Raw genomic sequence first — 27,197 nt, 5'->3', positions numbered from 1 at the left:
TCAGTGACGGCGAGGTCAGCTTCGGCGACGAGCTGATCCAGCTGGATTCCTACCGCGTCTTTGACCGGTACTTCCGCGAGAAGGACGACAAGGGTAGCCGTGGATGACCTTCATCATAGCCAAACACGTCAAATTTTGATAGTCTCATGGCACGTTAGTAGTGATGGAGTACCTGACGATGTGTATATAATTCATCGACGTAGTTGCATAAGTTTGTATGGATTTGAAATATCGTATTTGAGGTGTCTGATTATGAGAAGACAAATTTAAGGTTTAACATGTTAGTGTTTCCGAACACGTCCGGACGCCTCGCTGAGCTTTTGAGGGACTGGATTTATAAAGTCCAGCCGTACCTGATGCTGTCATAGGCATATTAGAAGAGATTCGCTCTCTTCATTAACCATTGGTAGACACATGATCGTAGCATGGTGAACAGGCGTAGAACACGATGCAAAGGCAAGAACTATATATACCTACTCACTAATAAAGTCGTTAGTTCTTTTATATGTACGTCGTCATTAATTTTGCACATAAAAATCTCTGTTATTTTAGTTATCCAACGAGAAATCTCCCCTAATCTATACTTCTACTAATTAAAGACTCTCAAGAAATTACCACGTTAATCAGAAAATTAGAGTCGTTAATCTGGTGGGATCGAGTTATAACGGTCAGATTTAATCTATAATTAATCATGTTACTAATTACCACGTTAATCAGAAAATTAGAGCCGTTAATCTGGTAAGACAGAGTTATAACGGTCAGATTTAATCTATAATTAATCAGCTTACTAATTAGAGACTCAAAGAAATTACCATGTTATTAAAAAAACTACAGCCGTTAATCTAATGGGACCGAGTAATGATGTTCAGATGATCAGTAGAATTATTTTTAATGAATCAGACAAAAAAAGGCCCGATCAAGGACTCCTATTTTCATACGGAGAGTTAATACGTAGCTTTTGGCGTGCATGTTCCTTTTATTCAGGTTATCCACACACATAATCCTCTATGATAGATTTGTACCGTTCCTTCTTCTATATTCTTTCTCCCGATCAAGGAGTCCCATTTTCTCACGGAAAAAAAAGGAGTCATGTATTCTATGGAGACCTAGAAGATAGCTCAGGTCCTACATTTTTTTCAGGTCGTACATGTTATTAGTTTCATGCGTTGCCTAATTACAGTCATATTTTCATACGTAGTCTTACAAATCACTAATCAAACTTATCATGGGTCAAAAACATTGTCTAACAATAGAAAAAGAGGTAGGACAATATCAAAAATCATAAACAGATTTTGGAATCATGTGGGGCTCTCGAACCAAAGCATCAGCACACATGCTCCTCCGCACATGTCCAATCCTGATGCCGTCATCCATCGCGAGGCATGGAGGCAGTAGAGGAAGATGGATATGCATAGCATGAGGAATATGGCTTACTATATCAATGATACACATGTGTGGCAGGTGGTCCGATTTCTGTATCTTCGTCAGCGACTTTAACAATAGCGAGGAGGTTCATAAATTACATTGTTATAAAGATATAATCACCTCTCTTCGATATGTTCACGGTAGATCTATCCGGCATCAAACTCAACCCCACATCCCCACCCGTTCTAACGTTGCGACTGTTAACATCACATGTCGTGCCTTCCGGTCTGCAAGGAACATAAACAGATTATGTTTTTCGCTTTGGAAATTTTTATGTCTGGGTCCTGCAATTTGATATAGGGTCTCTAATGAGCAAGTATAGACTAGGGGTATCTTTAGTGGGATTTTTATTATGAGCGTTCCTTAGTTCCTGACCTACATATTTATATATGTATTTCGGGGAAACAAAAAATATGCATTAGTTAGATGGGCCGGTAGAATTTCAAAGTGCTCTACAATCCAATTGTGTTACCCAATTCACAAATGTGTGACATATATACTTGGACAGTGTGGACTAGAACACCTCTTCTAATTTGGTTTGAATCTGGATTAGTCATTTTTGAGCACAACACGGTTTGTTAAGACTACTCTCTGTTTTGTAACACGCCGAATCTGTGTGATTTTCATCACGTTGATCGATTAGTTTTATGATCATCCAGTTATCCAATTGCATATCTGCATCTTGCAAGAACTAATGGTGCTATATTTTCTATATACATGGTGCTACTGTTTGTTTGTTTGTACCAAATGCTAATACACTGTTGGAGATAGACATGTTAGACTTTGCATCACTTCAACTGATATGATAAATTATTACTAAACAAAATGGTTTTGTCTCTAAACAAAATCGAATGGAACAGACGTACAGTTACATTGTTTGTTTATTTGACATACATAAAGCTTTGATAACTTGGTGTCAGCCTTCGTCGTTAGTTTTGAATAACAATGGTCCATCTATTAATGGGGTGTTACTATTGACACAATCAAAGCGAAAGTTATACATGAAATGCTTATGAGTGCACTGTAGATGCATAAATTTGGATGTGTTGTCTTTTTAATTAATGGCTCATTAACTAACTCAGTATTAGCATTCTATATTATTTCGAACTTCGTAATGAAGGTCTTCTTTAATTTTGTTAATTGTTGAAGTTTCACTTTAATTAAATGCAAAGATGTGCAAATTTACCAAATTATTCTTGAAATAGAAAATAATTATGTATGTGATATAGATTTCACTGATTCATTAAATTATTATCTCCATGATATATATTGGGTAACAATTACAAAAATAGTTAACATAGAGTAGTCATTTTCATATATTTTTGTTATATAAAATAACTTATGTGTACATGGTTTACCAATACTACAATTTCTTATGTTTTATCAGTAGCAGGAGTGGAAAACGAAATAATTCATTTAATGATATCTCACGCATAGTGCTGAAGTTGTATGTAATAACTAGCCCGTGCAAATGCACAGGTGGACGACGGAGCGTTTCTGTCGTTCGTCATCGATCATTTTGCAGAAAAGCCCTCGCAGTTTTAGGTAATAAACCCGCGGTCCAATTTTAAGTCACAACACACCGTTTTCTGTCAACCCGCAGTCCTCCCGAGCTCCTCCATTGCGGCCAGCCGCTCCATGCTCCAGACCTCGCAGCACGCCGCCGGCCCCTCGCATGCATCTCGCCGGGGACCCACCATCCGTAGTCGAGCCACCCCGCGTCGGCCGGTGACCCAGCCGCCACTCCCCAGATCCGCCTGCCCACCCCCGGCACCCCGGCGCCGCCTAGATCTATGCTGCTTGCCGCTCTAGGGCGGGATTGCTTTGAGCCTTTTTTTCTCGGCCGGACCCGAGGCCTCCGGCGCTGCATTCGTGGGTGGGTGGAGTTCCCCTAGACTGTTCCAACCGCGGATCTCCCCGCCCCCTTTCCTTTTCCGTGCCTCCTTTGATATTTTTCTGTTTATCTTTCATCCTTTTTGAAATTATTAGTTGCCGTGGTTGCTTTCATTGCGACAATGCTCATGATCTGCGGATGCCGCGGTTTCTGGAAGTTTTAAATCTGCGGACTGACGTGTCCGGCGGTTCCGCTGCAGGGTCCTCAACCTCCGGCGCGCGACGGGCTAGGAGGCGGCTCCAATGGGGAAGTCCCCGACCAAGTGGCTCAAGTCCGTGCTCTTCGGGAAGAAGACGTCCAGGTCTGCCTCCGCCAAGGCCAAGGATTTATCGGTATGCGAATACTTGGAGGTCAAAATTGAATTTTTCCAAGGATTCCGCGGAATTGCCTGCTATGTGATGCAATGAACCGGCGATGGTGGGTGTCCTCAAGGATGCGATCAGCAGCTAAATGATGGTCTTTACTTCTTGACCAAAAGCCACCTGGTGGATTTAGGTCTGATTGGTATGCGAGAGATGCTGCAAGAATGGCAAGAAGCAACATACATGTGCGGGTCTTATTCAGATGCTTCTCAGTTTGGATGTTTACAGCATTTTGAATGGGCACTCCTTGATTGCTGTCAGTATAGCCATTCTCAGAAAGTGTAGGATGGTCATGACTGCCAAAATCTCAGCACTAGGATTATTAGCTTCAACCAGATTGTTTTGTTCAGCACGGTCCACATTGCCAATGGCTTCCACAGGTGCAGAAAGCACTTCATCCACCATGTCATGATTAGTGTCTCCGTTACCCTGCCTGGCTGACATATTTTGCTCAACTGAAAGAGCACTCCTGTCGGGATCATCAGGTGAAGATTGCTCCCTCATACTTGCAACTTTCTGGTTAGCTGACATAATGGACATGCTATTTTCAGTTTGCTGGTGGCTTAGTAATGGGTACTCCATGTTAGACACAACATCCTTGGCATGTTCTGGTCGTTGACAAGGACTCACAAGGAGCAGACACTGTTGTGCCTCTCTCAGTACGTTCGAGCTCCTGAAACTTATTACTTGGTGATATTTCATCTCACTGCTCTATGGGGATTTTGCTTATAATCATGGATTACTAATTTACAGGGGGCAAAGATTGTTGATCTTCATGTCATCATAATTCCAGCTGAGAACTATCAGTTGCCTCCTGAAACCTGCAAACAATTACTGGTAAGAATGTTTTAATGTTTTAACTGCATGAACATTATTTTAAGTTGTGTTGAACTGGAAAAACCTTACTTCCAGGCCTGGGATTTTTTTAATCTATGAAACTGAAAAGGAACTAGATGAATATTACAACTGTTTTAAATCAAGAATATGGTGCATTTGTTTAATAGCGCTTAACTTGGGGTAGAAATAGTTTTTCCCCTACTGTTACTGTTTAATGGCTTTCTATAGATGTGGTTTCCTCTCTGGAGCAGCACTTTTTTAAGCTTAGCAATTCAAAGGTCAAATATTGTTGTATTAAACTTCCAGTAACATTGTTTCAGTTTCTAAAACAATTTTTATGTAAGCATTACATTATATTTTGAAACTTTAAAAGAAACTCCCTCCGTCCAAAAATAGGTGTCTTACATTTAACATTATAATTGACATTTATTAAAATTAATGCCGTATAATGACAAAATAAGTAGGTTTTGCACTTTTTTCTAGCCCGGCGCAACGCACGGGCATTTGTACTAATACTTTCTAAAATGGATATAAGAGAAAAGGTTTCACCATACGTGGTAGCAGTATGATTGCCTACGAAGCCTGCACTAGTTTGCATCCGATTTACAGTAAAAGAGACATCTAAACCATTTCACGAACCGATGTGATACAGCGTTTGATGATAAACTACTCGTTCGGTATGGATGATTATAGACGGTTTAAGAGTCCGCATTGGAGCGCCATAAGGAGTATGAGCTAGGTATAGTAACACAAAAACAAAAATTCCTCTCAAAATCTATAAGATGCCACGACGTGTCAGTACATGCTGCTGGAGATAGATAAATAGATAGATAGATACGGGATAGAATATGTGGCAGCACCAAGCATCTCATGTGTGGTTTTTTTCTTTTCTTTTGACTTCCTATTTTTATAACTTCATATCTTTTCAATCAAAAGTTCAAATTAAGTTTCATTTTCAGATTTGTGTTGTTTGTTACGAGAGCATTCAAATGAGATTCATTTTGAACATATTTTGATGATTTTTTTTAACATCTCTATGTTTCAACCGTCAAACTTAGATGAGCGAAAGACAAAATGGCAAGATTCAGGAACTGTGAACGTCAAAATCTGAGACGTAGTGCGAGCGGACAACAAAATCATAAGTTTTGGGAAACCATTTGGGTCCACATTTTAAAGAAACGATAGCGGAGGAAGACGTGTGCCCTCGTTCGAGAGCAAAATCGAGCGGTCCATGAAATGGTCGTACTGCCATTGAAGGAGGAGAAAGAAAGCGTGTAACGGAGAGGACAGCTCCGGCGACGAGCCGATTCGTCTCGATTCGTACTACGTCTTCGACCGGTACTTCTGCAACAAAGACGACAAGCACAGTCGTGGATGATCTCCATCATAGCCAAACATGTCAAATTTTTGTAGTGTGATCGCATGTTAATAGTTGCATGAATAGCCGGAAGATGTTTGTATAATGTATCGACATAGTTGCATGAGTTTGTATGAAGTTGAGATATGATATTTAAGGTACCCGATTATGAGAAGACAAATTTAAGATTTGACCAATCAGTATTAATGGACACGTCCGGATGTGTTCACGGACATTTGAGGGACCGGATTTACAACTGAGTACTAGAAGAGATTCACCCGCTTCACTAACCCACTGGTAAACACATGATCCTAGCATGATGAACTGGCGTAGAACACGATGCATAGGAAAGATCTATATGTACCTACTCACTAATAAAGTTGTTAGTGCTTTTATACGTACGTCGTCATTAATTTTGCAAAAAAATGTGTCTGTTATTTTAGATATCTAACCAAAAATACTTTCTAAAATGGATATTTGAGAAGAGGTCTCATCATACGTGGTAGCGGTATGGACGCCTACTAAGCCCACACTAGTTTGCTTCTGATTTATAGTAAAATAGACATCTAAATCATTTCACGAACCGATATGGTACCGTGTTTGATGACAAATTGCAAACGATTTGAGAGTCCGCATTAGAGTGCCCTGATGAGTACGAGGTATAGTAATACAAACACAAAAATTCCTCTGAATATCTATAAGATGCTACCAGGTGTTGGTACATGCTGTTGCAGATAGATAGATATAGATATAAGAGATAGGATTTGTGGCCGCACGGAGCATCTCATGTGTGGTTTCTTTTACTTCCTAATTTCATAACTTTCATATCTTTTCAATCAAAAGTTTAAACTAAGTTTCATTTTCAGATTCGTGTTGTTTGTTACGAGAGCATTCAAATGAGATTCATTTTGGACATATTTTGATGATTTTCTAAACATCTCTATGTTTCAACCGTCAAACTTAGATGAGTGAAAGACAAAATGGCAAGATTCAGAAACTGCGAACGTCAAAATCTGAGACGTAGTGCGAGCGAACAACAAAATCATAAGTTTAGGGAACGGCGAACATCAATATTTTAAGTTTTGGAAATTACTCCCTCTGTTCCTAAATATAAGTGTTTTAAGAGATTTCACTAAGAGACTACATACAAAGCAAAATGAGTGAATCTATACGCTAAAGTATGTCTAAATACATCCGCATGTAGTCCTATAGTAAAACCTTTAAAAAGACTTATATTTTGAAACGGAGGGAGTAGAACTTAAAACTTGTTGTGTGGACACTAAGAGCATCTACAGTTGCAAATATGACCCATAAACGTCCGCGGCGTGCCCCAATTTGTATGTCCGCACAACCGCACTCCTCTATTTTCTTTCTTATATGTCCGGTCACTTGCATATGATTGGTGGATAGAAAGAGAAAGAAAGAAAAGAATGAATAAAAAAAACAAGGTCCAGGACATGTCCGCGAACCCTCATATCTTCCCATGTTTGAGTTGAATATATGAGGGTTTGCGGACAGTCCGGACGTAGAGGGATGATATAAGAGGACCAGCTGAGTCACTTTTTTCCCGCCCTTCTGTTAGGTCACCGATCGGGCGCGTCCATGGGTATATGAAAGGTTATTTGACGTGTCCGGCTGTATATATATATATGCTCGCGGGGAGGTGCGTGCTCCGGCACCTGTGCCCTGCGAATTTGCCAATTGGCAAAAGAAGAAGTCTTGGATGCAAGAAGATGAGATGGATACAGATGCCGAATCCAGGCGAGCTGGGACTTCCTCTGAACAGGGACAGAGGAAGGGCAGATGCCCTCGTCAACAGGTGGTTGCGTTGTCGCCGTCGAGTGTACAGTTCCATGTCATTCTCGTACCACGGGCCCCGCGCTACTGGACTGGATCATGTCCATGCAACTGCACCGGCCCGTAGCCACCGTTCAACTCAAGCCCCCGTGCATGCCTAAGAAATTTCTCCCATCTACAGTAGTAGTGTTCAAACTCCGTCGACGCCGGCCGACTATATCAAGTGGACGCAGGTCCACTTCCTACACATGGTATGTTGATTTGGTCTGGTTTTGTACAGAGAAATACTTATACTAGGAATAAAGCTTTTCGTTCGATGGAACGGATGGACAAAAACCGACCAGAACTCGGTTCCATATACGTACCCCATCGTGGAATTTATTAGGCCTCTTTTATTTTGACTTGCTTAAAATTTGACAGTAGCTTTAGCTGATAATATGTACTCATTTGGTTTTTATTTACCCTGAATATTAGCTTTCACCTAAGTCAAAATTTATAAAGTTTGATCATATTTATTAAAAAAATCCTAAACTTTCGCAATAGCAAATATGTCAAGTATGAACATATATTATACGATGGTTCTAATTGTATTGATTTGGTATTGCCGATGGTCTTTTTCTGTATGAACCTTGTCAGGTTTAGAAAGTTTGACTCAAGAAAATTCTAATACCGAGATCAAAATAAACAAAGGAAGTAAAATATTTTACAGTAGAAATTAATGTCATAAACTTAATGCATATATATAGCAAAAACAATGGAAAAGGCTCCTACTTTAATTCTGGTTTTCTATTAGAGCATCTTCAACAGGGCCCCAATATTGCTCTGCACGTTAAATACCGTCCTTTTTGAACGAGGGGACGGTCCAGCACATGCTGTAAAATAGTGCGTCTGTAAAAAAATCAATGTTGCCAGCAGCACGTTAGAAGTGTTAAAAGTGACGCTGTAAAACTATTTTAACGTTTGATGCTCTTAGATAATGTGGCATATTTACAAAGTGAATGCCATATAATTTATGCCATTAAATCTGCTGCCCTGTCCTTATCAAGACAGAGCTAGGCATAACGCATGGAACATTTAGTTCCATATGTAGTAGCATGCACGCGGCACGCCGCACCGTACCGGCCAGCTCTAGCCTAGCACTAGCAATGCATGCCGTTGCCGTCCCGTCTGTCATCACCAGACTATACAAACCAAAAACAAAGTTTTATCAACGGGGTATTCCACGGATTATATGCTCTTTTGTCCACATACAAAACATAACAAATTAATAAAACAAAACAAAAACCATTGTGGTGTCTGTGCTGTCGAACAAGAGTCCAAGAAAATGGTTGCGATCGATCGAGCACCCTACCAGGTACGTCATGCAGCGCGCGTGCATCCCGGCCGCGGCCGCCGGAGCAGTTAGAAGCTTGATCGTCGGCAACCGATCGGTCGTTCATTTACCGGCGACGCACGCGCGCGCGTATCCGGCCAACCAACCAAGCAGAGCTACGGCCCTGCCGCCGGCAGCCGGAGTGCGCGGGAGTGCAGTTTCCTCAGAACGTCGCCGAACCGGCCGAGGTCGAGGGTCACGTTCTGGCCGCCGAGGTACACGTGCGCGGTGAGGTCCCAGCCGCGCTCGCGCGTCGCCGCCTCCGGGTCGCGCAGCACCACGTCGTCGGCGGCGTACTTGCGCACCAGCGAGCTCTCGTTCGCCGCCGCGTCGTACTGCTCGTAGTGTATCCCCATCATGTTCGTCGCCTTCTCGTAGCACCCGCGCGCCACGTGCGGCACGCCCAGCGGCGCCACCTGCAGCAGCGCGGCGTGGCCTGGCCGGAGGAAGAGAAGCTTGGTCAGGTCCGCCCCGTGCACGCCCACCAGCACGTCGCACGCGCTCACCGCCGCGTACTCCGACGACAGCGGCGCCCCGTTCGCCGTCGCCAGGATGGACACGTTGAACCCCACGGATTCTGCCAGACGCGCCACGGCCGCCTCGTTCTCGATCATCCGGTTCCCCTTGCGCGAGTACAGCCCCAGCCTCGGCCGCCGCGGCTGCTGCTTTTCGGGCTCCGGCGTGCTCTTGTCGTCCTTGTAGGCTCCGGCGAGGAAGTCGTGGAAGTCGACGAGGGTCCGGTTGTCCCGCGTCCTGGCTGGCTCGACGGAGAGGGTGCCGTGGAAGCGGGTCCCCACGATGGCGCCCGGGAAGCAGTGCGTGCGGTTGTCGCGTAGGAGGTCGATCACGAGGTGGTCTGAGAGCCCCGACACGAGCTCCCGGAACGTGCCAGCCCACCACGGGTTGTACTCGAGCACGGCGAGGACCACGCGGCGGCGCAGGTGCTGCACCGTGAGCCACGCCGGCAGGAACCCGTCGTTGAACGCGTGGAAGAGGTTCCCCGTGTACCCGCCGGCCGTCATCACCAGCGCCGGCGCGTGGTGGCGCACGTCGCACCGGTGCGCGTCGGCCTCGTCCGGCCGGGCCGCGCGGAGCCGGACCTCGTGGATCTTCGCCATCAGCTGCTTCTCCCACTTGCGCGTGTAGGGCTGCACCCGCTCCTCCTTCTCTGCGACGGTGGCGTTGGCGTTGGCGGTGGCGGTGCCGCTAGGCGGTTGCGGCGGGAAGAGCAGGAACGAGAGGGACGCGGCGTCCGTGCGCACATCGCCGGCCATGAAGCAGACGTCGGTGTTGAAGTCGGAGCGGTCGCAGCAGATGCCATGGCCGCCCATCGACGCGCACGGGGAGTTGACCTGGTTGTCGAGAACCAGCGCGCGGCCCACATTGCCACGACCACCGTCCTCGCCCCGTCCTTGCAGCTGTCCTCCGGCCGCTCTACCGGACGACGACGGCCGTTGCGGGCGCAAGAAGTCGACGGGCACAGTGGGGGACAGGAAGCGCGGGGCGTAGACGAGCGCGCACATGACGACGGTGAGGACGAAGAAGAAATGGACCAACCCGGGCCACCTGCCGGCCACCTTCTTACCGCCGCCAACGCCGCCGCTCCCGTCCTCAACGTCCATGGCGCCGGCGCCGAGGCCCTTGGTCGCGTCGGGGAGCTTCGAGGCCAGCATGACGACGTTCGGTTAGAGAAATGGAAACGGGATGGACGCTGCTCTGCGTTGGTGCGCGCGTGTTTGATCAGGTCGGCTTTTGTAGGCCGGCGAGAGACGAGTCGCACACGCCGGCGCGGCGCATTGATGTGCGTGCGGGAATTCCTCGTGTGAGGTGACCCACCGTTTGTCCCCGGCCTGGATTCGGCACCTGTACCTATCCACCTTCTCATCTTCACAAACCGATTTCCTCTGCGTCACACACTCCGCTCAGTCGCCTACACGTACCACACTCACTCGCCACGCCACGCCTCGTGGTATATATCTTTTCGATTTTCAGAGAATCGAAGTGTAGTATACGAGGTATTAATTCTCTCAAGAGATATTATATTCTTTGGTGTATAATGCAAGCAAATTTGTGTATATCTAAAAAGGATGTGGAGCAGTGTAGAGGAAGTTTGAAGTTTGGAAGCTTGCTAACTGTGGATGGAGGGATAGCCGGCCGGCGGTTGAGTGTGAACTGGTCCATCCAGATTTATTAGCTTTTTGAACAGTTTCTGAATTCGTATTGATTTCCAGATTGAGGCAGTAAGTGAGTGCCAAACTAAGCTGTACAATTGGGGTGTTTTATTATGACGGCGCTGGCTAAAGCTGGAAGCAATTGATAACCTGCTGGTTTCACGCGCGCGTTCTTCCTCAAATAGCAAGTGATTGGAAATTAATTTGGTGCTTGAAGCTGGCCTCCCCCTCTCACACGTAGGTAGAATTGAAATCATGACCACATCCATTCAAATGTCAATATCATGTTAAGGACCGATCGATGACTGTATCACATTGAAGAATGTCAATATCAAAGGTAATTCTCATACCCTCCTCAAAAGCCTTGCATAACCCTCTCCGATTTGAACAACCCAGATGTTTGTGACTCACTTCATTGTAGAGTCAAGCCTAAAAAATGAAACCATGTTTCGTCTTTAGGTGAATTTTCTTTGTCTCCATAGTTTTCGCGCGAGCGAAAGAGAGCTTCCTAGAACATACCGTCTTTTATATCATGCGATGCACTAGTGGAATTATATAAAAAGAATTACAAGTGAAAGCAAAAAATCTTATGCCATGCTTAATTAAGAAGAAATATGTATGACCGAAGTTATATACCATAAAATATTCGAACTCTTCCTTAAGCATGATGGAGAAGCACCTATCGTTATCCAAGTGTGGCCTCTCGCACATACCCCCATCGTCCGTACAGTCATCGCACCGGGGGATCCTAGCGTCGACATCCATTTGATGTGTTCATAATTAAAAGATTAAAAACCGAAAACAAATACCAAAAATATAGGCGAGAAAGAAGGCAAAACGACCCCCAAAACAACTGTGGACACGGTCGCTCCTCCCTTCTTCCTCGAGTGCATTACAAAAAGGTCTAGCACACGGGGATGAAAAGAGAAGCGACCCCACAACAATACTCAGGATTCTTTCTCACTAGCATTTGTTGGTATATGTGATGGACATTCCCCTCAACAATTGTGCTACCAATGGGATACAATGGTATTAGTTCTCTCAAAGAGATATTCTTTTTATATAAGGCAATTAAATTGTGTATATCTAAAAAGGATATGGAGTAGTATAGAGGAAGATCGGAAGCTTGCTAACTATGGATGTTTAGCTGGCCGGCATTTGAGTGTGAAGCGTATGCAGTGGTCAAATCTTTTACGTATGTGCTGTCCATGCAGATTTAGCCTTTTGATCTGTTTCTGAATTCGTATTGATTTCCAGATTGAGGCAGTAAGTGAGTGCCAAACTAAGCTGTCCAATTGGGGTGTTTTATTATGACGACACCGGCTAAAGCAGGCAGCAATTGACCACCAGCAGATTTTGCGCGTTCTTCCTGAAATAGCAAATGAATGAAAATTAATTAACTGTTTCTTTTGGCTACTTAGTGTTGCTATAAATATATTCTTCTAATTCGAAGAGTTATTTTTTTTGGGGGGGGGGGGGGGGGGGGTATTGGCATGTCTGGCCTTTGAACCACGACTTTGACTTCTAATTTATTTCAATGCAAATTTATTTAATCCAAAAAAAAAAACATATCATCGTGAAGGTACCTTTGTGAGAACTTCACGTGTGACAAATAAATTTAGGAACCTAGTCCAAACATTTAGAAAGTTAGAAATGATATTAGTTGCCAAAATATCAGAAAAAAATTGCTAATGGAAATTTAAACGTTTAGCTCGCTCTTGTAAGAAATGACAATTTCCCGTATACAAGGAAAGTCGCACTTCATGCAAAAGGATGTTGGGTCTATATAACGGTGCTATCTTTGAAGTGCCACTTTAGAAAAAACTAAAGGGATTGGGCGGGCTTTTTTATGCCGTTTGTTTTGTCGGGGTTTGATATATATTTATTTGATTTTGTGCATCTGGGTGAGGATGGTGTATGTTTTTCTGTTTCTAATACGTATATTGTGGGCTCTTTCTAGAGATGTGATTTTTTATTATCTATGAATCAACCCACATATATGTTGAAACTTTCTTGTGCTGGCAACCACATGTATTATATTGGTGCTACAGAGTCACATGTTTATGATTCTTTTTTTAAAAGCTGATGAGATGGCCAAGTAATTTTATAAGTTGGTTGTTGCTAATTGATTTGACAAATCATTGACGTAGTCAAAATCGTGAACCTAATTCAAAATTGGACACCTCGATAAAAAACGTTGACTTAATCAAAATTGTGAATCAGATCTAAAATTGAACCCCACAATTGATTATAAAATATAAACCAAATTCAAAATAACCTCATTCAACACCATTGACCTAGCCAAAATCATGAGCCAAATCTGAAATGGAATACCTCAATTGTATGAGAGAGGTCCAAAATTAGGGAGCATGATGAATTTCAAAATAACACCACTTAATTGTTAGAAATATACTCTAGAGACATTAATAAAATAGTTATTATTATATTTCCTTGTTCAAGATAATCGTTTATTATTCATGTTAGAATTGTATTGAATGGAAACTCGGATACATATGTGGATACATAGACAACACACTATCCCTAGTAGGCCTTTATTGGACTAGCTCGTTGATCAAAGATGGTCAAGGTTTCCTGACCATAGACAAGGGTTGTCACTTGATAACGGGATCACATCATTAGGAGAATGTTGTAATGGACAAGACCCAAACTATGAATGTAGCATGTGATCGTGCCGTTTTATTGCTACTGTTTTTCTGCATGTCAAGTATATGTTCCTATGATCATGAGATCATGTGACTCACTAACACCGGAAGTGATGAGGACATCAACACCATTGTTACACCCACAGCCCCAGCTGCTATACATACTGGACCAGTTACTAGAGCTCGTGCACGCCAATTGAATTACCAGGTACTTTCGTTTCTTGGGAATACTTCTAATGTTCATGAACATATGATGTTGTCTGATCTAGATACTTTTGTTGTCTCATGAATGACGGACCTAGCATGGACAAGAAGGATATCTGTTGGAGCGGGATCAAGCATGGAGATGAAGGTGCACGCGCGGGAGAGAACAATGGAGCTTCCACTGGTGAATTTCGCACTTTTAAAGACACCATAAGGAGAGCATGAAGGCTTTGGACGAAATATTCAAGACGTCACTTTATAAATTTCGTCCATAGGCTATTATAGGTGTTGCGCCACCTTATTTTTGGGCCAGGCCCACGTAATTTCGAAATACCATAATATAGGCTATTTTTAGAGTCCGTATGTGTGGGGAAACCGAGTTTATGGCTGTTTTCGGACCCCTCCTCCAAGGGTCACGAAATTCCTTGCTATTCCCTCATATATACAACCCTTAGGGCACCGTTTAGACTGGGGGTTTTGTTTAGATTACAAGTTCGCCATAGCTGCAACTTCGCGTTCTTCGTTTGTGTTCTACGACCAGACAAAGGCGTCATAGAACCCCACCTTCATCAATAAAGCTTTCCTCTTATATTCGCAATATCTTGATTGCATCTTAGTTTCTTGCTTGTTCTTCGTTTGTGTGCAGGAAACAGACCTTCGTGGTTAGGTTGACCGTGCTCCGGCGTGGTCAATAACCTCTCGGAGTTGGTTTAGCGATTGCTAAGGTGCAACGTCCTCACACGTTCGTAGTCGGATCGTCAAAGTCGACTCTACCAAAACGATACCCACGATCTCATCGAAAGACAGGGATAACTTCGCCTCTATTAGGAAGAATACCTTGTGTGTATCAAACGTTGCAACGTAACTGGATGACTATAAAGGTACTCTACAGGTATCTATGAATGTTTCTGTTGAGTTGGCATGGATCAAGACTGAGATTTGTCACTCCATGTAACGGAGAGGTATCTCGGGGCCCACTCGATAATACAACATCACAACAAGCCTTATAAGCAATGTGAATAAAGAGTTAGTCACGGGATTTTGTATTACGGAACGAGTAAAGGAACTTGTCGGTAACGAGATTGAACTATGTATAGAAATACCGACGATCGAATCTCGGCCAGGTAACATATCGAAGGACAAAGTGAATAATATATGGGATTAACTGAATCCTTGACCTAAAGGTTCAAACGATAAAAGATCTTCCTAGAATATGTAGGAGCCAATATGGACATCCAGGTCCCGCTATTGGTTATTGACCAGAAAGTGTCTCGGTCATGTCTACATAGTTCTCGAACCTCGCAGGGTCTACACACTTTAAGGTTCGGTGACATTTCGGTATAGTTGAATTATGTATGTTGGTGAACAAATGTTGTTCGAATTCCCGGGTGAGATCCCGGATGTCATGGGGAGTTCCGAAATGGCCCGAAGACAAAGATTGATATATAGGAAAGGTATATTCAGATGCCGGAAAGATTCTAGGCATTTCCGGTAAAGTACCGGGAGTGACGAATGGGTTCCGAGGGTTCACCGGGAGGGCCCACCCACCCGGAAGGGGACCAAATAGTCCTAGAGGTGGCACACAAGCCCCTGGTGGGCTGGGCCGGCCAGCCACATGTGCCTATTCGGCCGAATAGGAAGAGAGGGGAGGAATCCCACTAGGAGGAGGACTTCTCCACCAAATCAAATTCGAGGAGGAGGACTCCCTCCTTGTGCGCCGCCGGCCAACTCTAGGGGTTTTTCCCTAGGGCGCCACCCCTCCCTCCCACCTATATATAGTGGAGAGGAGAGAGGGTAGCCGCACCACAAGCCATGGCGCAACCCTCTCCCTCCACTACTTCGTGACCCCCGTATGCTAGTTTGGCAGTGCATGGTGAAGCCCTGCCGGATCAGCTCCTCCAATATTATCGTCACACTGTCGTGCTGTCGGAGAATTCATCTACTTATTCGCCCCTCTTGCTGGATCAAGAAGGCGGAGATCGTCATCGAGGTGCACATGTGTTGAACGCGGAGGTGCCGTTCATTCGGCGCTAGATCGTGATTGGATCGCGGGACGGCTTGCGATTTGGATCGCGAAGACGTTCGACTACATCAACCGTGTTTCTTAACACTTCCCGCTTAGCGATCTACAGGGGTATGTGGATCCGATCTCTCCTCTCGTAGATGGTCATCACCATGAATAGATCTTATGTGTGCGTAGAATTTTTTTATATTTCCCATGCAACGTTCCCCAACATTAAGATCATTTACCTAGTCAAAATGGTGACCCAACTTTGAAATTAAGCAAGGGAGAGATTCAAAATTAGGAAGCATAGTGTATTTATATATAGATAGATAGATACTGAGGTGGAGTCAAAATACTTTCCATAAACCACTATAGAATGTTACTTATCGTTATTTTTTACATGATAATACATGTCTCATTTATATCATAAAGATGAATTTACGAGTCACGTAAAGACCGACATGAAAAAATTGAAAAGATAGCAGAACATCTCTAAGCTTGACACCAACGTCTGTCACCTGCCTCCGGCACCACTACAACAGCTGCCAAAGAAAAGCATGATGGATCACCTCATCACGTGAGCTCGACGCGGCTCCATCACTGATATCCAACTTTGCGGACCTTCAAGGTGGCTCACCAAAAGTGAAGCCTTTACCGTTGAACGAATCAGACTGGAAGAACACCCCGGACACGTCATCGAACTTCAGATGTGCCCCCCACCACCACGACTGAGATGCCGCAGTAGGAAACCATAACTGCCATCCTTGAACAACGAACCCAACACACGTTCCGTCTTTCAGATATCGTCGATGCAGATCACAATCTGCATTCGCTCCTAGACTACCTCTCAAGCTCTGCATCGACACTCGAGCAAACGCCATAGCAATGGCGAAGCCCGAGGACACAGGTTCACCACGAGGATGTCGCCACCACCACGTCATCCTTGCTTGAACATACTAGTTACCAAATTCAGCCTAACCATAAGACCGATGGCCTCGTCAAGGAATAATCTAAGTAATGTTTATTGAGCGTTGCCATCATCGTCGCCAAAGCGAGGACGATAAACAACCTAAAACCTAGACTGCAAGGACTGAAAATGATCCACACACCCATGAATCCAGTGCCCACTCCCCCCCCCCCCCCCCCCCTCTTCACCATGGTCGACTAAGTTCGTCGTTGGAAGGGAGCCGCCGGAGGACGGCGTTGGAAGATTGGCCTCTCCTGATGACGGCTATGATTCTAGCCACGAGGACGAGAGGAAAACGATCTGCTTTCGCATTGACCTTTGGACGCACTAGTCTAGATTTTCTTAATATAATTATTTAAATACACAGAAAATAGTACATATGCATATGCTCTTGATCGACCGGTAGGTTGTCGCTGCCATTGCCGCCAAGTACATAGCATCTGATCTCAACTCATGTCCATATCGGTTCGATGTTCGATACATGCCATGCCATGCCATGCAAAACGCCGATTCAAGTCGATATGTATATTCCGTCGATCGGTGGTTGGGCAATTGTCTCTACGTACTAGCGCTAGACTGGCGTACAATACTTTTCTACGTGTATATGCCACCTGCTCGCTTCGCTGCATCTCTGTGTGACGTCCACTACGCACGTAGGACCCTTCGTGGTGTGGCCCCGATCGGTGAACGTTGGCTGCATCGGTCGCTCTAACAGTGCTTTCTAGTTGCATGCCACGTCTGAAAGGTGTCCCGGACGTTCTGTAACCGCCTCCAAAGTACTAGAGTACTACTCCTACTAGACCACATAGCTTGGCTTTGAGCACGACGATGCTGCGGGTGCATCGATCGTCCACACTCCCACGCGACCATACCCACACACCCACACAATGAAAGAAAGGGTAGATAGAAGCAAACCAATCCGTGATTGAATGGTTAGGAGGAATGTGGTATCCTCTGTTCATCAGAGTTTAAATCTTAGAATTGACATTAGTTCTTGCATTTTCCTGAATTTATTTCAGGTCTTTCGACGATATGCGTTTAATGAAATGAACGTTCCCGTCGATTATGAAGGTGTCTGAGGTGACTTCGTTAATCTTAAGATGATGTGCCAGCTTAGTTTTTTGAATGTGCCCATAAGGATAGAGTGTGTGTGCGTATGCTTATAGGGGTGAGTGTATGCTCGTATAGGGGTGAGTGTATGCTAAAAAAAGGTAGATAGAATAATCCAACACTCCCATCAAGCTTGCTATCTTTTCTTTTGTAACGACATGCAATATGATGCAACCAGGTCGGAGTCCACTACACTCCTACTGCCCTACAGATGGATCGAGCGACCGGTCACTGACCATGCAAATGCTAGCTCTACTTTCTGTCCATGGACACTCTATATCACGAGTAGCCCGGCCCGTTGAAGTTTCTCCCACACTTTCTTTTTCATGCTTTGATATGAGAAAGAGATATCAAAGAAATGGAAATAAATGTGTGATCGAGGCGTGCATGCATGCATATACTTCCTTCGTTTTTAAATATAAGTCTTTTTAAGGTTTATTAGAGGACTACATACGGATGTATATAGATAAACTTTATAATGTAGATTCATTCATTTTATTTCATATGTATTTTTTTTATAAAATTAAAAAAACGTTATATTTAGGAATGGAGGGAGTATAATATACGTACGCACCAACTCCCAACAGCATGCATGAGCCGGAATGCTTGCTAACCAGCTCTGCTCTTCTTTTTCGAAACGGAAGCTGGGTAGCTTAGCTGTTGATCCATCCATCATGCTACTTCGATACGCACAGTGTGACTGGACTGCAGAGGGCAGAAACGAACACGGGAGCAGAGAGAGGGTGCCCAACGGCAGGTAGAAAAGGACACAACTGGCCACACAATGCACATTAGGAGGTCATTGGCACAGCCCTACGATGATGACAAATGTTGGTAGGAGATTGATGAGGGATTAACGAGCCCGCAAGTACAGCTCACATGTACTAGTTGCTGTCACTGATCAGGATTCATGCGGGCGACGGTTCTCTTCTCTCCTGGAGCTGGAGATCGACGTTGCACCAGCAGCGAGCTCGTCCAGCGCATACGCACACAGGCGTGGCCTGGCACCCTGTGAAGTAACGTTGCACCGACAAACTCTGGCCTGGCTAGACCGATCGTTGGACCGATTGACCTCGCCACCACGACGACTGCTCGGAGAGATCGATGAAGCACGCACGGCTCTCTGGCTCGCTACAAACATCAAGAAAATCCGATACCAGTTCACATGCGTGGCAGAGGTAGCAGCGAAGCAAACTCTCTAGCTAGCTTGTTCGGGCAAAAGATAGACGAAGGGGACACTTTCTTTTGAGGAAGGCATTTCATTAGAGCATCTCCATAGCAGTCGCATCGCACGTTAAAAAAATTACAGCATGAAACTAGTCTTTTTGCGCGCGGGAGTGACGAAGTGGTTTAGCAGATGCATAAAAAAAAGGCCCCCAATCCGACGGCTCCACATGCAACAGCTCGTCTCATACAGCACACACAATCCGGCTTACCAAATTTACGACCAGAAATGCTACATCTACGGACAATTACATAAGGTTACAGGCTGATGCTGATTTGACAGCTTTTTAATTGGATGAAGTAGGAGGAAGGGCCCATCCTGGTGAAAATCAAGGGCCGGTGGAGATTATTTAAGAAAGGATCCGTAGCCTTCTGTAGCAGGTCCGTAGATGTAGCATTTTTGATTTACGACCTGGGGTACTGCTTTATAGCGCGTGCTAGAATTTTTTTGTGTACGCTCTATTTTAGCGTCTCTGCCGGAGCACTGTTTTGTGTCTCCGACGAGCAAAAGTCACCGTTTTTAGGACGCGTGGTTTATTTAACGCATCTGTTTTGTGCCGACGGTCATGTCTCATCGACACATGGGACCAACCCACCATATGAGCCTCTGGGCGATGCAATATACTCCGAGCAAATATGTTGTAGTAGTAGTATTATTTTGTGGAATAATTGACCGAAGAAATGAACCTCGGCTAGGGTTGTACGAGCAAAATAATCTCATTGTTCTAAGTACAAATATCAATTCTATGGCTGAAGACACCATACGCTCTCCATATATGTTGGGGGCAAAAATCTTTTGTTCCATGGGATGCCTGAATTCAGAATTTAAATCATTGAGGACATATACAATTGTGCTATCTTAAAAATGTCATGTAAAATAAATATTAACATGGAGGAGAGAGAATTCATAAGAAATAACTTGTCTTGTTTTATTTAAGAGATCATCTCTTAAGATAATATGTCTCATCATGTTTTTTAAAATAGCTAATTATTATAGAAAATTCTAAGAGAAAATTCATTGTAAACATGTTTTTATTATCATCTTTAAATTACATGTTAACCTTAAAATAATATTATGTTATCAACCATTGTGTGTTCACCCATGTGAGTTGTGTGCCTCTACCCAAAAAAGATCAGATTTCTTAGAGCAACTCTAGCAGACCCCCGTAGATCTTAGGCTAGATGTGTTCGGGATGATGTAGTAGATTTATTACCTTGTGGTGTACTCGATGAGCTCCCTCCGGTCGTCCATCGTGAGGTGGTGACGACGGTGGGGAAGGAGAGAGATGTGGCTGCGGAGGCTATGGACTTCCCATCGCCTCAGTGCATCCCTCTGGATCGGATTAGGGTTTAGAGTGGGGAACTAGTGGCGGCGGCGAACCTCGTAACCCGTGCCATGGTCCCCACCTCCTCTATATATAGCACTGCGCGACAGGGGCCCACCAGCCTTGCTTGGGCTGGACGCCCCCGATCAGGGCGTGAGTCAAGGTCCAATGGGCCGTTGGGCCCATTGGGGAAGAGATCAATCTAACATTCTCCCCCTTGATCTCATCATATACTCTTAACTTTACTCGTTTCGTAACAGATCAATACAGGCATGTTTCATCGTCGCAGCTCAATTGCCGATCGAATCACACAGCCACAACGTACCTTTCTGTTTTTGAAACAATTTTTTTTACCTTGGGCCCTTTTATTGTCCGGAAATTTTAGACTATACCATAAAACCCATGTCGACTATGTGTTCTCCGAACACATTGGGCGGTAAGCCTTTGATAAGCAGATCTGCAAACACTTGTTTGTTGCTTTTATGCTTCAAGCATTTTTCCACAATTCCGGACTTTCTCCTTCACAACACGTAACTCTTTGTCAGTGTGTTTGGCATCAACACTTGACTCGTTGTGACAGGAGCGGAAGAACTTAAAATGGTTATCGTTGTTGTCAACCATTATCCACTCCGGGTACAGGTAGCCTTAACCATTTTGCCTGTCCCTCAGCCTCATATCAAGCTATAACATATCATTGCATCACATTGATGACAATCATTACACTCATTTGGAGATTTTCCACACAAAACTCCGAGTATGAAAGTTAGCGACAATTGTGGATTTCGCTATACATTTCACAAGTCCTGCCTTTGTACTCACAATCTTTTGAGAGCACTTATTTCTTTCAGCATGAGGCCGATATCTTTGACTCTATTTCATTGATTTATCTATGGACTGGACATTGCCAAAACAACCCGGATATATACATGAACCGTGTCAGGGTAATATCTTGAGCTTCCAACAACTGAAGCATATGGTGCCATGTTCGTTTACAATCTTTTCTTATTAGCTTTTGAAACACCATAGTTTCCAGTTCCATTACCCTTGACTATAAGAACAGGTGTAGGTTTTCTCGTATGCATGCTTTAGAGATCTTTCTTAGCATGTTCATGGGACATTCCTAATACCCCCTTTTATTCTTTTGAACTTTGAGGACAAGAACTTCTTTTCTCCTCCTACAGTAGATTGACATCACCACTAGCAAGTAGGACATCATCCACATGCATAGGAATTGGGTAACGAATTTTCCATTCTATAACTTTGCATGAATGCAATTGTCCTCTTATTTTCTTTGCACAAAATCTTTCAATTTAGGTCATGTTTTACACCTTTACATATTTCCTTTGGAGTCACATTAGCCTTGTAGACCCTTCATAAAGTCTATGTTAGTGAAATTCTAATGGTGGAATTTCACTAACATAGACTTTATAGTAATCACAAGTATCTTATTTTCACATTCCTAGATACCATCAAAATCTAAGGTACTGGCACTTCTTTCATATGGGGTCGTCATTGCTCTGTCATTGCCAAGAGGCAAATTAATTCTATAGTCACCCATTTCCAAAAGACAATAGGTATTACAGGGACATGTATCATAAGATCCCTTGTAGAGCTAACAACAGGTGTTGTATAGTTCATACAACATGCTCCCCTAGATTACTCCATCTTCACTAAAGAAATGGTGTATCGTTAAACTTTCTTCTTTATGGCACTTTAAGCACCATTGTTGTATTCCTTAGTCTGCTTTCGCAACTATAAAAGATCCGGAAATACAACTGTTTCTTTTCTTTAGGTGTATCATAATGACGTTGTTCTAATGACTGTCGTACCCCCCTTGACAATCACATTCTTCATTAATGGATCACTTTAGATGCATAATGTGCATCACATCATCTAAACTACACATGAGTAATGTGCATCACATCATCCAAAGTACAGAGGAGTCATGAAATACACTACAATGTATTTCATGTCTCTTTCTCCCCCTCGAAATGTGGCAAGAACTTTTCTGCCATAATTTCGAAACCCATTCATAGTTCTTGCAAAATGAGGAAACTTCGATTATCTAGCTCATTCATCTTATCACTTCATGTAAAATGAAGTTATAAGTTAACTAGTATGGGAGTACTTTTTCCTCATTTCATTTCAGAAACTCAACAGAGTTCTTTATAGTTGTCACTTTTGCAAGCCACACTTGCATATCATTCTTGTCTTTAGGTTCGTCTGTTACTTTTATCCTTTCTGGATTTAGTGATTGCATAATGACCGTTACACATAAGGTGTACGGTCGATACTAGGAAAGCTTAATAGGTACTCCATACTTTTCTCCCGTAGTGGGACATTAACCGCACATGAGTCATCATAACTTTCTCCTGTCATACAGGATAAGGCTTTTGCCAAAATTTCTCCCGCCATACACGGATTGTTGACATAATACAATGTCAACTTTACCCGGTTACGCAGGCATTCTTCCCAGACTTTTCCCGCCATGCGGGTAATTCCCTGTAAGGGACATAAATGCCATAATTGGCTCTTTTGACTGCATCAAATTCAGAAATAAATCTGAATTATCTTTGACATACATGTTTGATCCGACGTTGGTCAAATTAAACATGCATGTTGCTTGTTTCATTTCAATCATGTTGACTGAAAAAAAAAGACTTCATCATAGAGAGTACATGAAAGACATTCGTCAACCAAGACTCTCAATGATCTATCTCTTTTCTTTTCTTGAATTAATATCCAAGAGTTCTTTTCTTGTGAAGCCATTCTTTAGAGAATTTATTCCCTCAAGTTATGACCTTTCTTTTCCATCTTTCGGGTCACTAGTACCCAAAACATTCGCTTTCATGACTGAAAGCTTGAATAACTTTTAGCCTGAGAAAACTTAGTCAATAAACAACGGTAATGAGCATAAAAATAACCCTACGTTGGTCTGATTAAAATCATGCACATTAAACCTTTTAAAACTTTTTGGAATATTCTAAATCACCGTGGTGGCAGAACTAGAATAAAACATCATCCTTCTACATTAATTCCATATCACCGTTGGGCAGAAATGGAAATAATGCATATAATTCATAAACAATGTGATGATAGTATTCTTATTGAACAACTTTACTAAGAAATAATCATCATCATTAACCATATTGTAGCAGAAAAAGAAATATGCATTTCTCTATCTGTGCTCTGAAAATTGATCACTTCGATAAAAGATTTAAGCTTTGAACATAAGATGACTCATACAATTATAGCATTGTTATCATCAACGTTGGTCAGGAAACAACAATACCATATTTTAACTTTAAAACAAACATTTTTTTGTCATAGCGGAAACTATCTTAATCTTATTTTACCCAAAAGGCAAAAAACATTGCTTTGAAAAGCTCTTCCAATTAAATTTTCCCTTTGGTTCCAATTTAATTGGAGGATTTACCTTTTAACTTTGCAGCGGAAAAAACATGAATATAACTCATGCACCTTTACAGAAGAATATTCTGCTTAAATAAAAGTAAAATAAAATTCATGAACTTTATAATCCTTTTATAAAATTCATGAAATTTCTTATTCTGAAAATATTTTTTTATTTCCAGAACCTTTTACTTTTCTTTTCAGAAAACTAGTGTTACTATTCTGTCTATTTTTACCTAAACTTTGAACATTTTCCTTTCTATTTTATAAACATATTTTCCTAAAGAAAAAATGCATAGAAAAAGCATTTTTAAATCTGCCTAAAGTAGACAGAAATTAAAAAATCCTTTAAAACATTGTGTAGCTGGCGGCCTGGCGCTGTTGGCGGTGCCCCCTTGCAGCCCGTGAGGCCCACCTTTCCCTGGCCTGGGCCAGCCTTACTTTGACCGAGGGGCCTCGCATCGGCCGGCCTGAGGCCTGGCGCTGCGCGTCTCTGTGTGGCCCATCGGCCTGAGTCGGCCTGGTGGCCCGCATCTGCATTAGGTCATCGCCCTGGACCGTCGGATTAGATCCGACGGCCGGGCGCTATTATCGCTAAGATAAAATCCCTCTCCTCACCAGCGAATACCCTAACCGCTTCATTTCTTTCCCCACCCCGCCGCTTTCTCATCTGGCTGCGCCGTTCTGCTCGCGAGACAGAGAGGTTCTCGTCGCTCGTCTCTTGGCAGGAAGCTCTCCCCCTCGCGTCCCTTGGCAGGAGAGGACGCCGGCCGAGGCTCTCCCCCTTGGGCCCCTTGGCAGTGGCCGCCGTTCCTTGCGAAAGCCCCTGCACGCGCCGCGCCTCTGGCTCGATCCCGAGCAGGGCGTTCCCCATCGCGCACGGCCCGGTCCTCTCTGGCATCTGCATGCCCCTCGCGTGGCCTCCACTTTGCGAGGGATCCGGCCACCGCGGCTCTTTCCCAGCGGCCACCGCCTTCGTCCCCGCGAGCGGGGCCCTGCAATGGTGCCGAGCTACGCGTCCCCTTCCTGTAGTTTTAGCGTCGAGCCACCGTGACGGCGACGAGGGGCCCTGCCCCTGCGCCTCCTTCCTGGACGGCCCCTCCTCCCCTTTCTAGATCTTGGAGAGAGAGAAACAGAGCGCCAGTGTTTCCTTTTCGGCACCGTGGCCTCCCCTTTCGCCAGTTGCGCATTCCCTTGTGGGGAGCGCATCGCCGTCGAGTGGGTTGGCCATGGTGCCTCTTCTCCTTCCGTTCCGATGCACCGTGGCCTTTGTGCCGTTGCCTCCCCTTCACCGGTGGCGCGTTTCCCTTAGCGGAAGCGCGCTGCCGTCGAACGGCGTGGCATCGGTGCATGTACTTCGCCGCCGGAGGGGCGGCTTTCTTTGCTTTGCATGTTCCCCTTTTTTTCTTCCCTTTTTCGGATCCAATCCGATTCCTTTGTTTGTTTTTCTTTTGGATCTAATCATATCCATACTTTCCCTCCGAGGAGGTGGGTTCTTCTTCCCCACACCTCGGCTTGCCGATGCGTGTGGGGATCGAGAGGAACAGGCGCAGCCGAGGCGGTGCTCTTTGCCGGATAGGAATCCAGTGACTTTCCTTTTCTTTTGCTTTTCATCTTGATCTTTGCCCTCTTCTAGGGTTCTTAATGGGGAGGAAAAACATTTTTGTACATGTTTCATCCGAAACACATCTAATGCAAACCTGGCTCTGATACCATTCATAGATCCCGTAGATCTTAGGCTAGATGTGTTCGGGATGATGTAGTAGATTTATTACCTTGTGGTGTACTCGATGAGCTCCCTCCGGTCGTCCATCGTGAGGTGGTGACGATGGTGGGGAAGGAGAGAGATGTGGCTGCGGAGGCTGTGGACTTCCCATCGCTTCAGTGCATCCCTCTGAATCGGATTAGGGTTGAGAGTGGGGAACTAGTGGCGGCGGCAAACCTCGTAACTCGTGCCATGGTCCCCACCTCCTCTATATATAGCACTGCGCGAGAGGGGCCCACCAACCTTGCTTGGGCTGGACGCCCCCGATCAAGGCGTGAGTCAAGGTGCAATGGGCCGTTGGGCCCATTGGGGAAGAAATCAATCTAACACCCCGACCCGCAAAGTAACCGCCAAAATGCGGGTACGGGCCGGAAAGCCTGCCCGACCAGACCCCGCATCCCGCCCCGGCCCGCAAAAAAATTTAGGGGGCGCGGAAAATTCCCGACCCCAACCCGGGAAAACACGGGTTTCCCCTCGCGGCTGCAGTGCCCTCCATCACAGAGAAGCAGTTGGCGGGAGGGACATTTCAGCCCGCGCTCTTTTCCCCTCCTTCCGCCGCCGCCCCGCCCGCTGCCGGCGATTCCGGCCGTATCTGCAGGCGAGCCGCTGCACCGCCCCTCCGGATCCGGCGAGAAGAGCCGCCTCCCGCCGCCGCTGCCGCCGGGGATCGACCACCGTCGAGCGCACCCCCTCGTCGCCGCCCGGGATCACCCGCCACCGGTTAGTCCCTTTTTTTGAATTTTGCGAGCTGTGCGAGAAGATGGAGTTGACCCGTGCAAGAAGTTCTTACTATCCGATTCGTCCGATTCGGACGGCTCGGATGTTGAGGCCATGCTTGCGAACTTTCGGCAGCAAACATTAGTCATGGCGCTTGCCGTGAAGGAGCATGAAGACGAGAACCGGAAGAGGAGGCGAGGATCGACTGTCGGGCGTTTGTGCATTCCTCGGAATCGCCATCTTGGGAACGAGATGTTGATGCAAGACTATTTCGCGGAGAATCCTACATATCCTTCGCACCTCTTCCGGAGAAGGCACCGAATGCGTCGATCCCTCTTTGTGAAACTTGTTCAAGCTTGCGAGGCAAATTGCCAGTATTTTACTCAAAGAAGGAATGTCGCGGGCTTAAAGGGATTTAGTGCATATCAAAAAATCTCCGCAGCTATGCGGGTGATTGAATATGGCGTTCCGGCTGACTATGTTGATGAGTATCTTCGCATTGGTGAAGATACCACAATTGAGTATGTGTGTAGATTTGCGAAAGTGATCATCCGTATCTTCGGTCCTGAGTACCTTCGGGCACCCAATGAA

General features: G+C 44.7%; 1 protein-coding gene across 1 annotated transcript; it reads right to left on the bottom strand.

The window, feature by feature from the left end:
• Positions 1 to 8,681: 8,681 nt before the first annotated feature.
• LOC123441005 (xylan glycosyltransferase MUCI21-like) lies at positions 8,682 to 10,911 on the bottom strand. Its single transcript, XM_045117537.1, has one exon. It carries the CDS (start codon positions 10,715 to 10,717, stop codon positions 9,161 to 9,163), a length of 1,557 nt encoding a protein of 518 aa, XP_044973472.1. The 5' UTR covers positions 10,718 to 10,911; the 3' UTR covers positions 8,682 to 9,160.
• Positions 10,912 to 27,197: the final 16,286 nt, after the last annotated feature.

The sequence above is a fragment of the Hordeum vulgare genome, chromosome 3H (genome assembly GCF_904849725.1).
Source record: "Hordeum vulgare subsp. vulgare chromosome 3H, MorexV3_pseudomolecules_assembly, whole genome shotgun sequence".
Classification (NCBI taxonomy): Eukaryota; Viridiplantae; Streptophyta; class Magnoliopsida; order Poales; family Poaceae; genus Hordeum; species Hordeum vulgare.
The sequence above is the reverse complement of the archived record's forward strand: the minus strand, read 5'-3'. Positions and strand labels throughout refer to the sequence as shown.

Bases quoted from the DNA above. Each gene is read 5' to 3' on its own strand.
- LOC123441005 (XM_045117537.1), bottom strand. From the start codon at position 10,717: ATGCTGGCCTCGAAGCTCCCCGACGCGACCAAGGGCCTCGGCGCCGGC.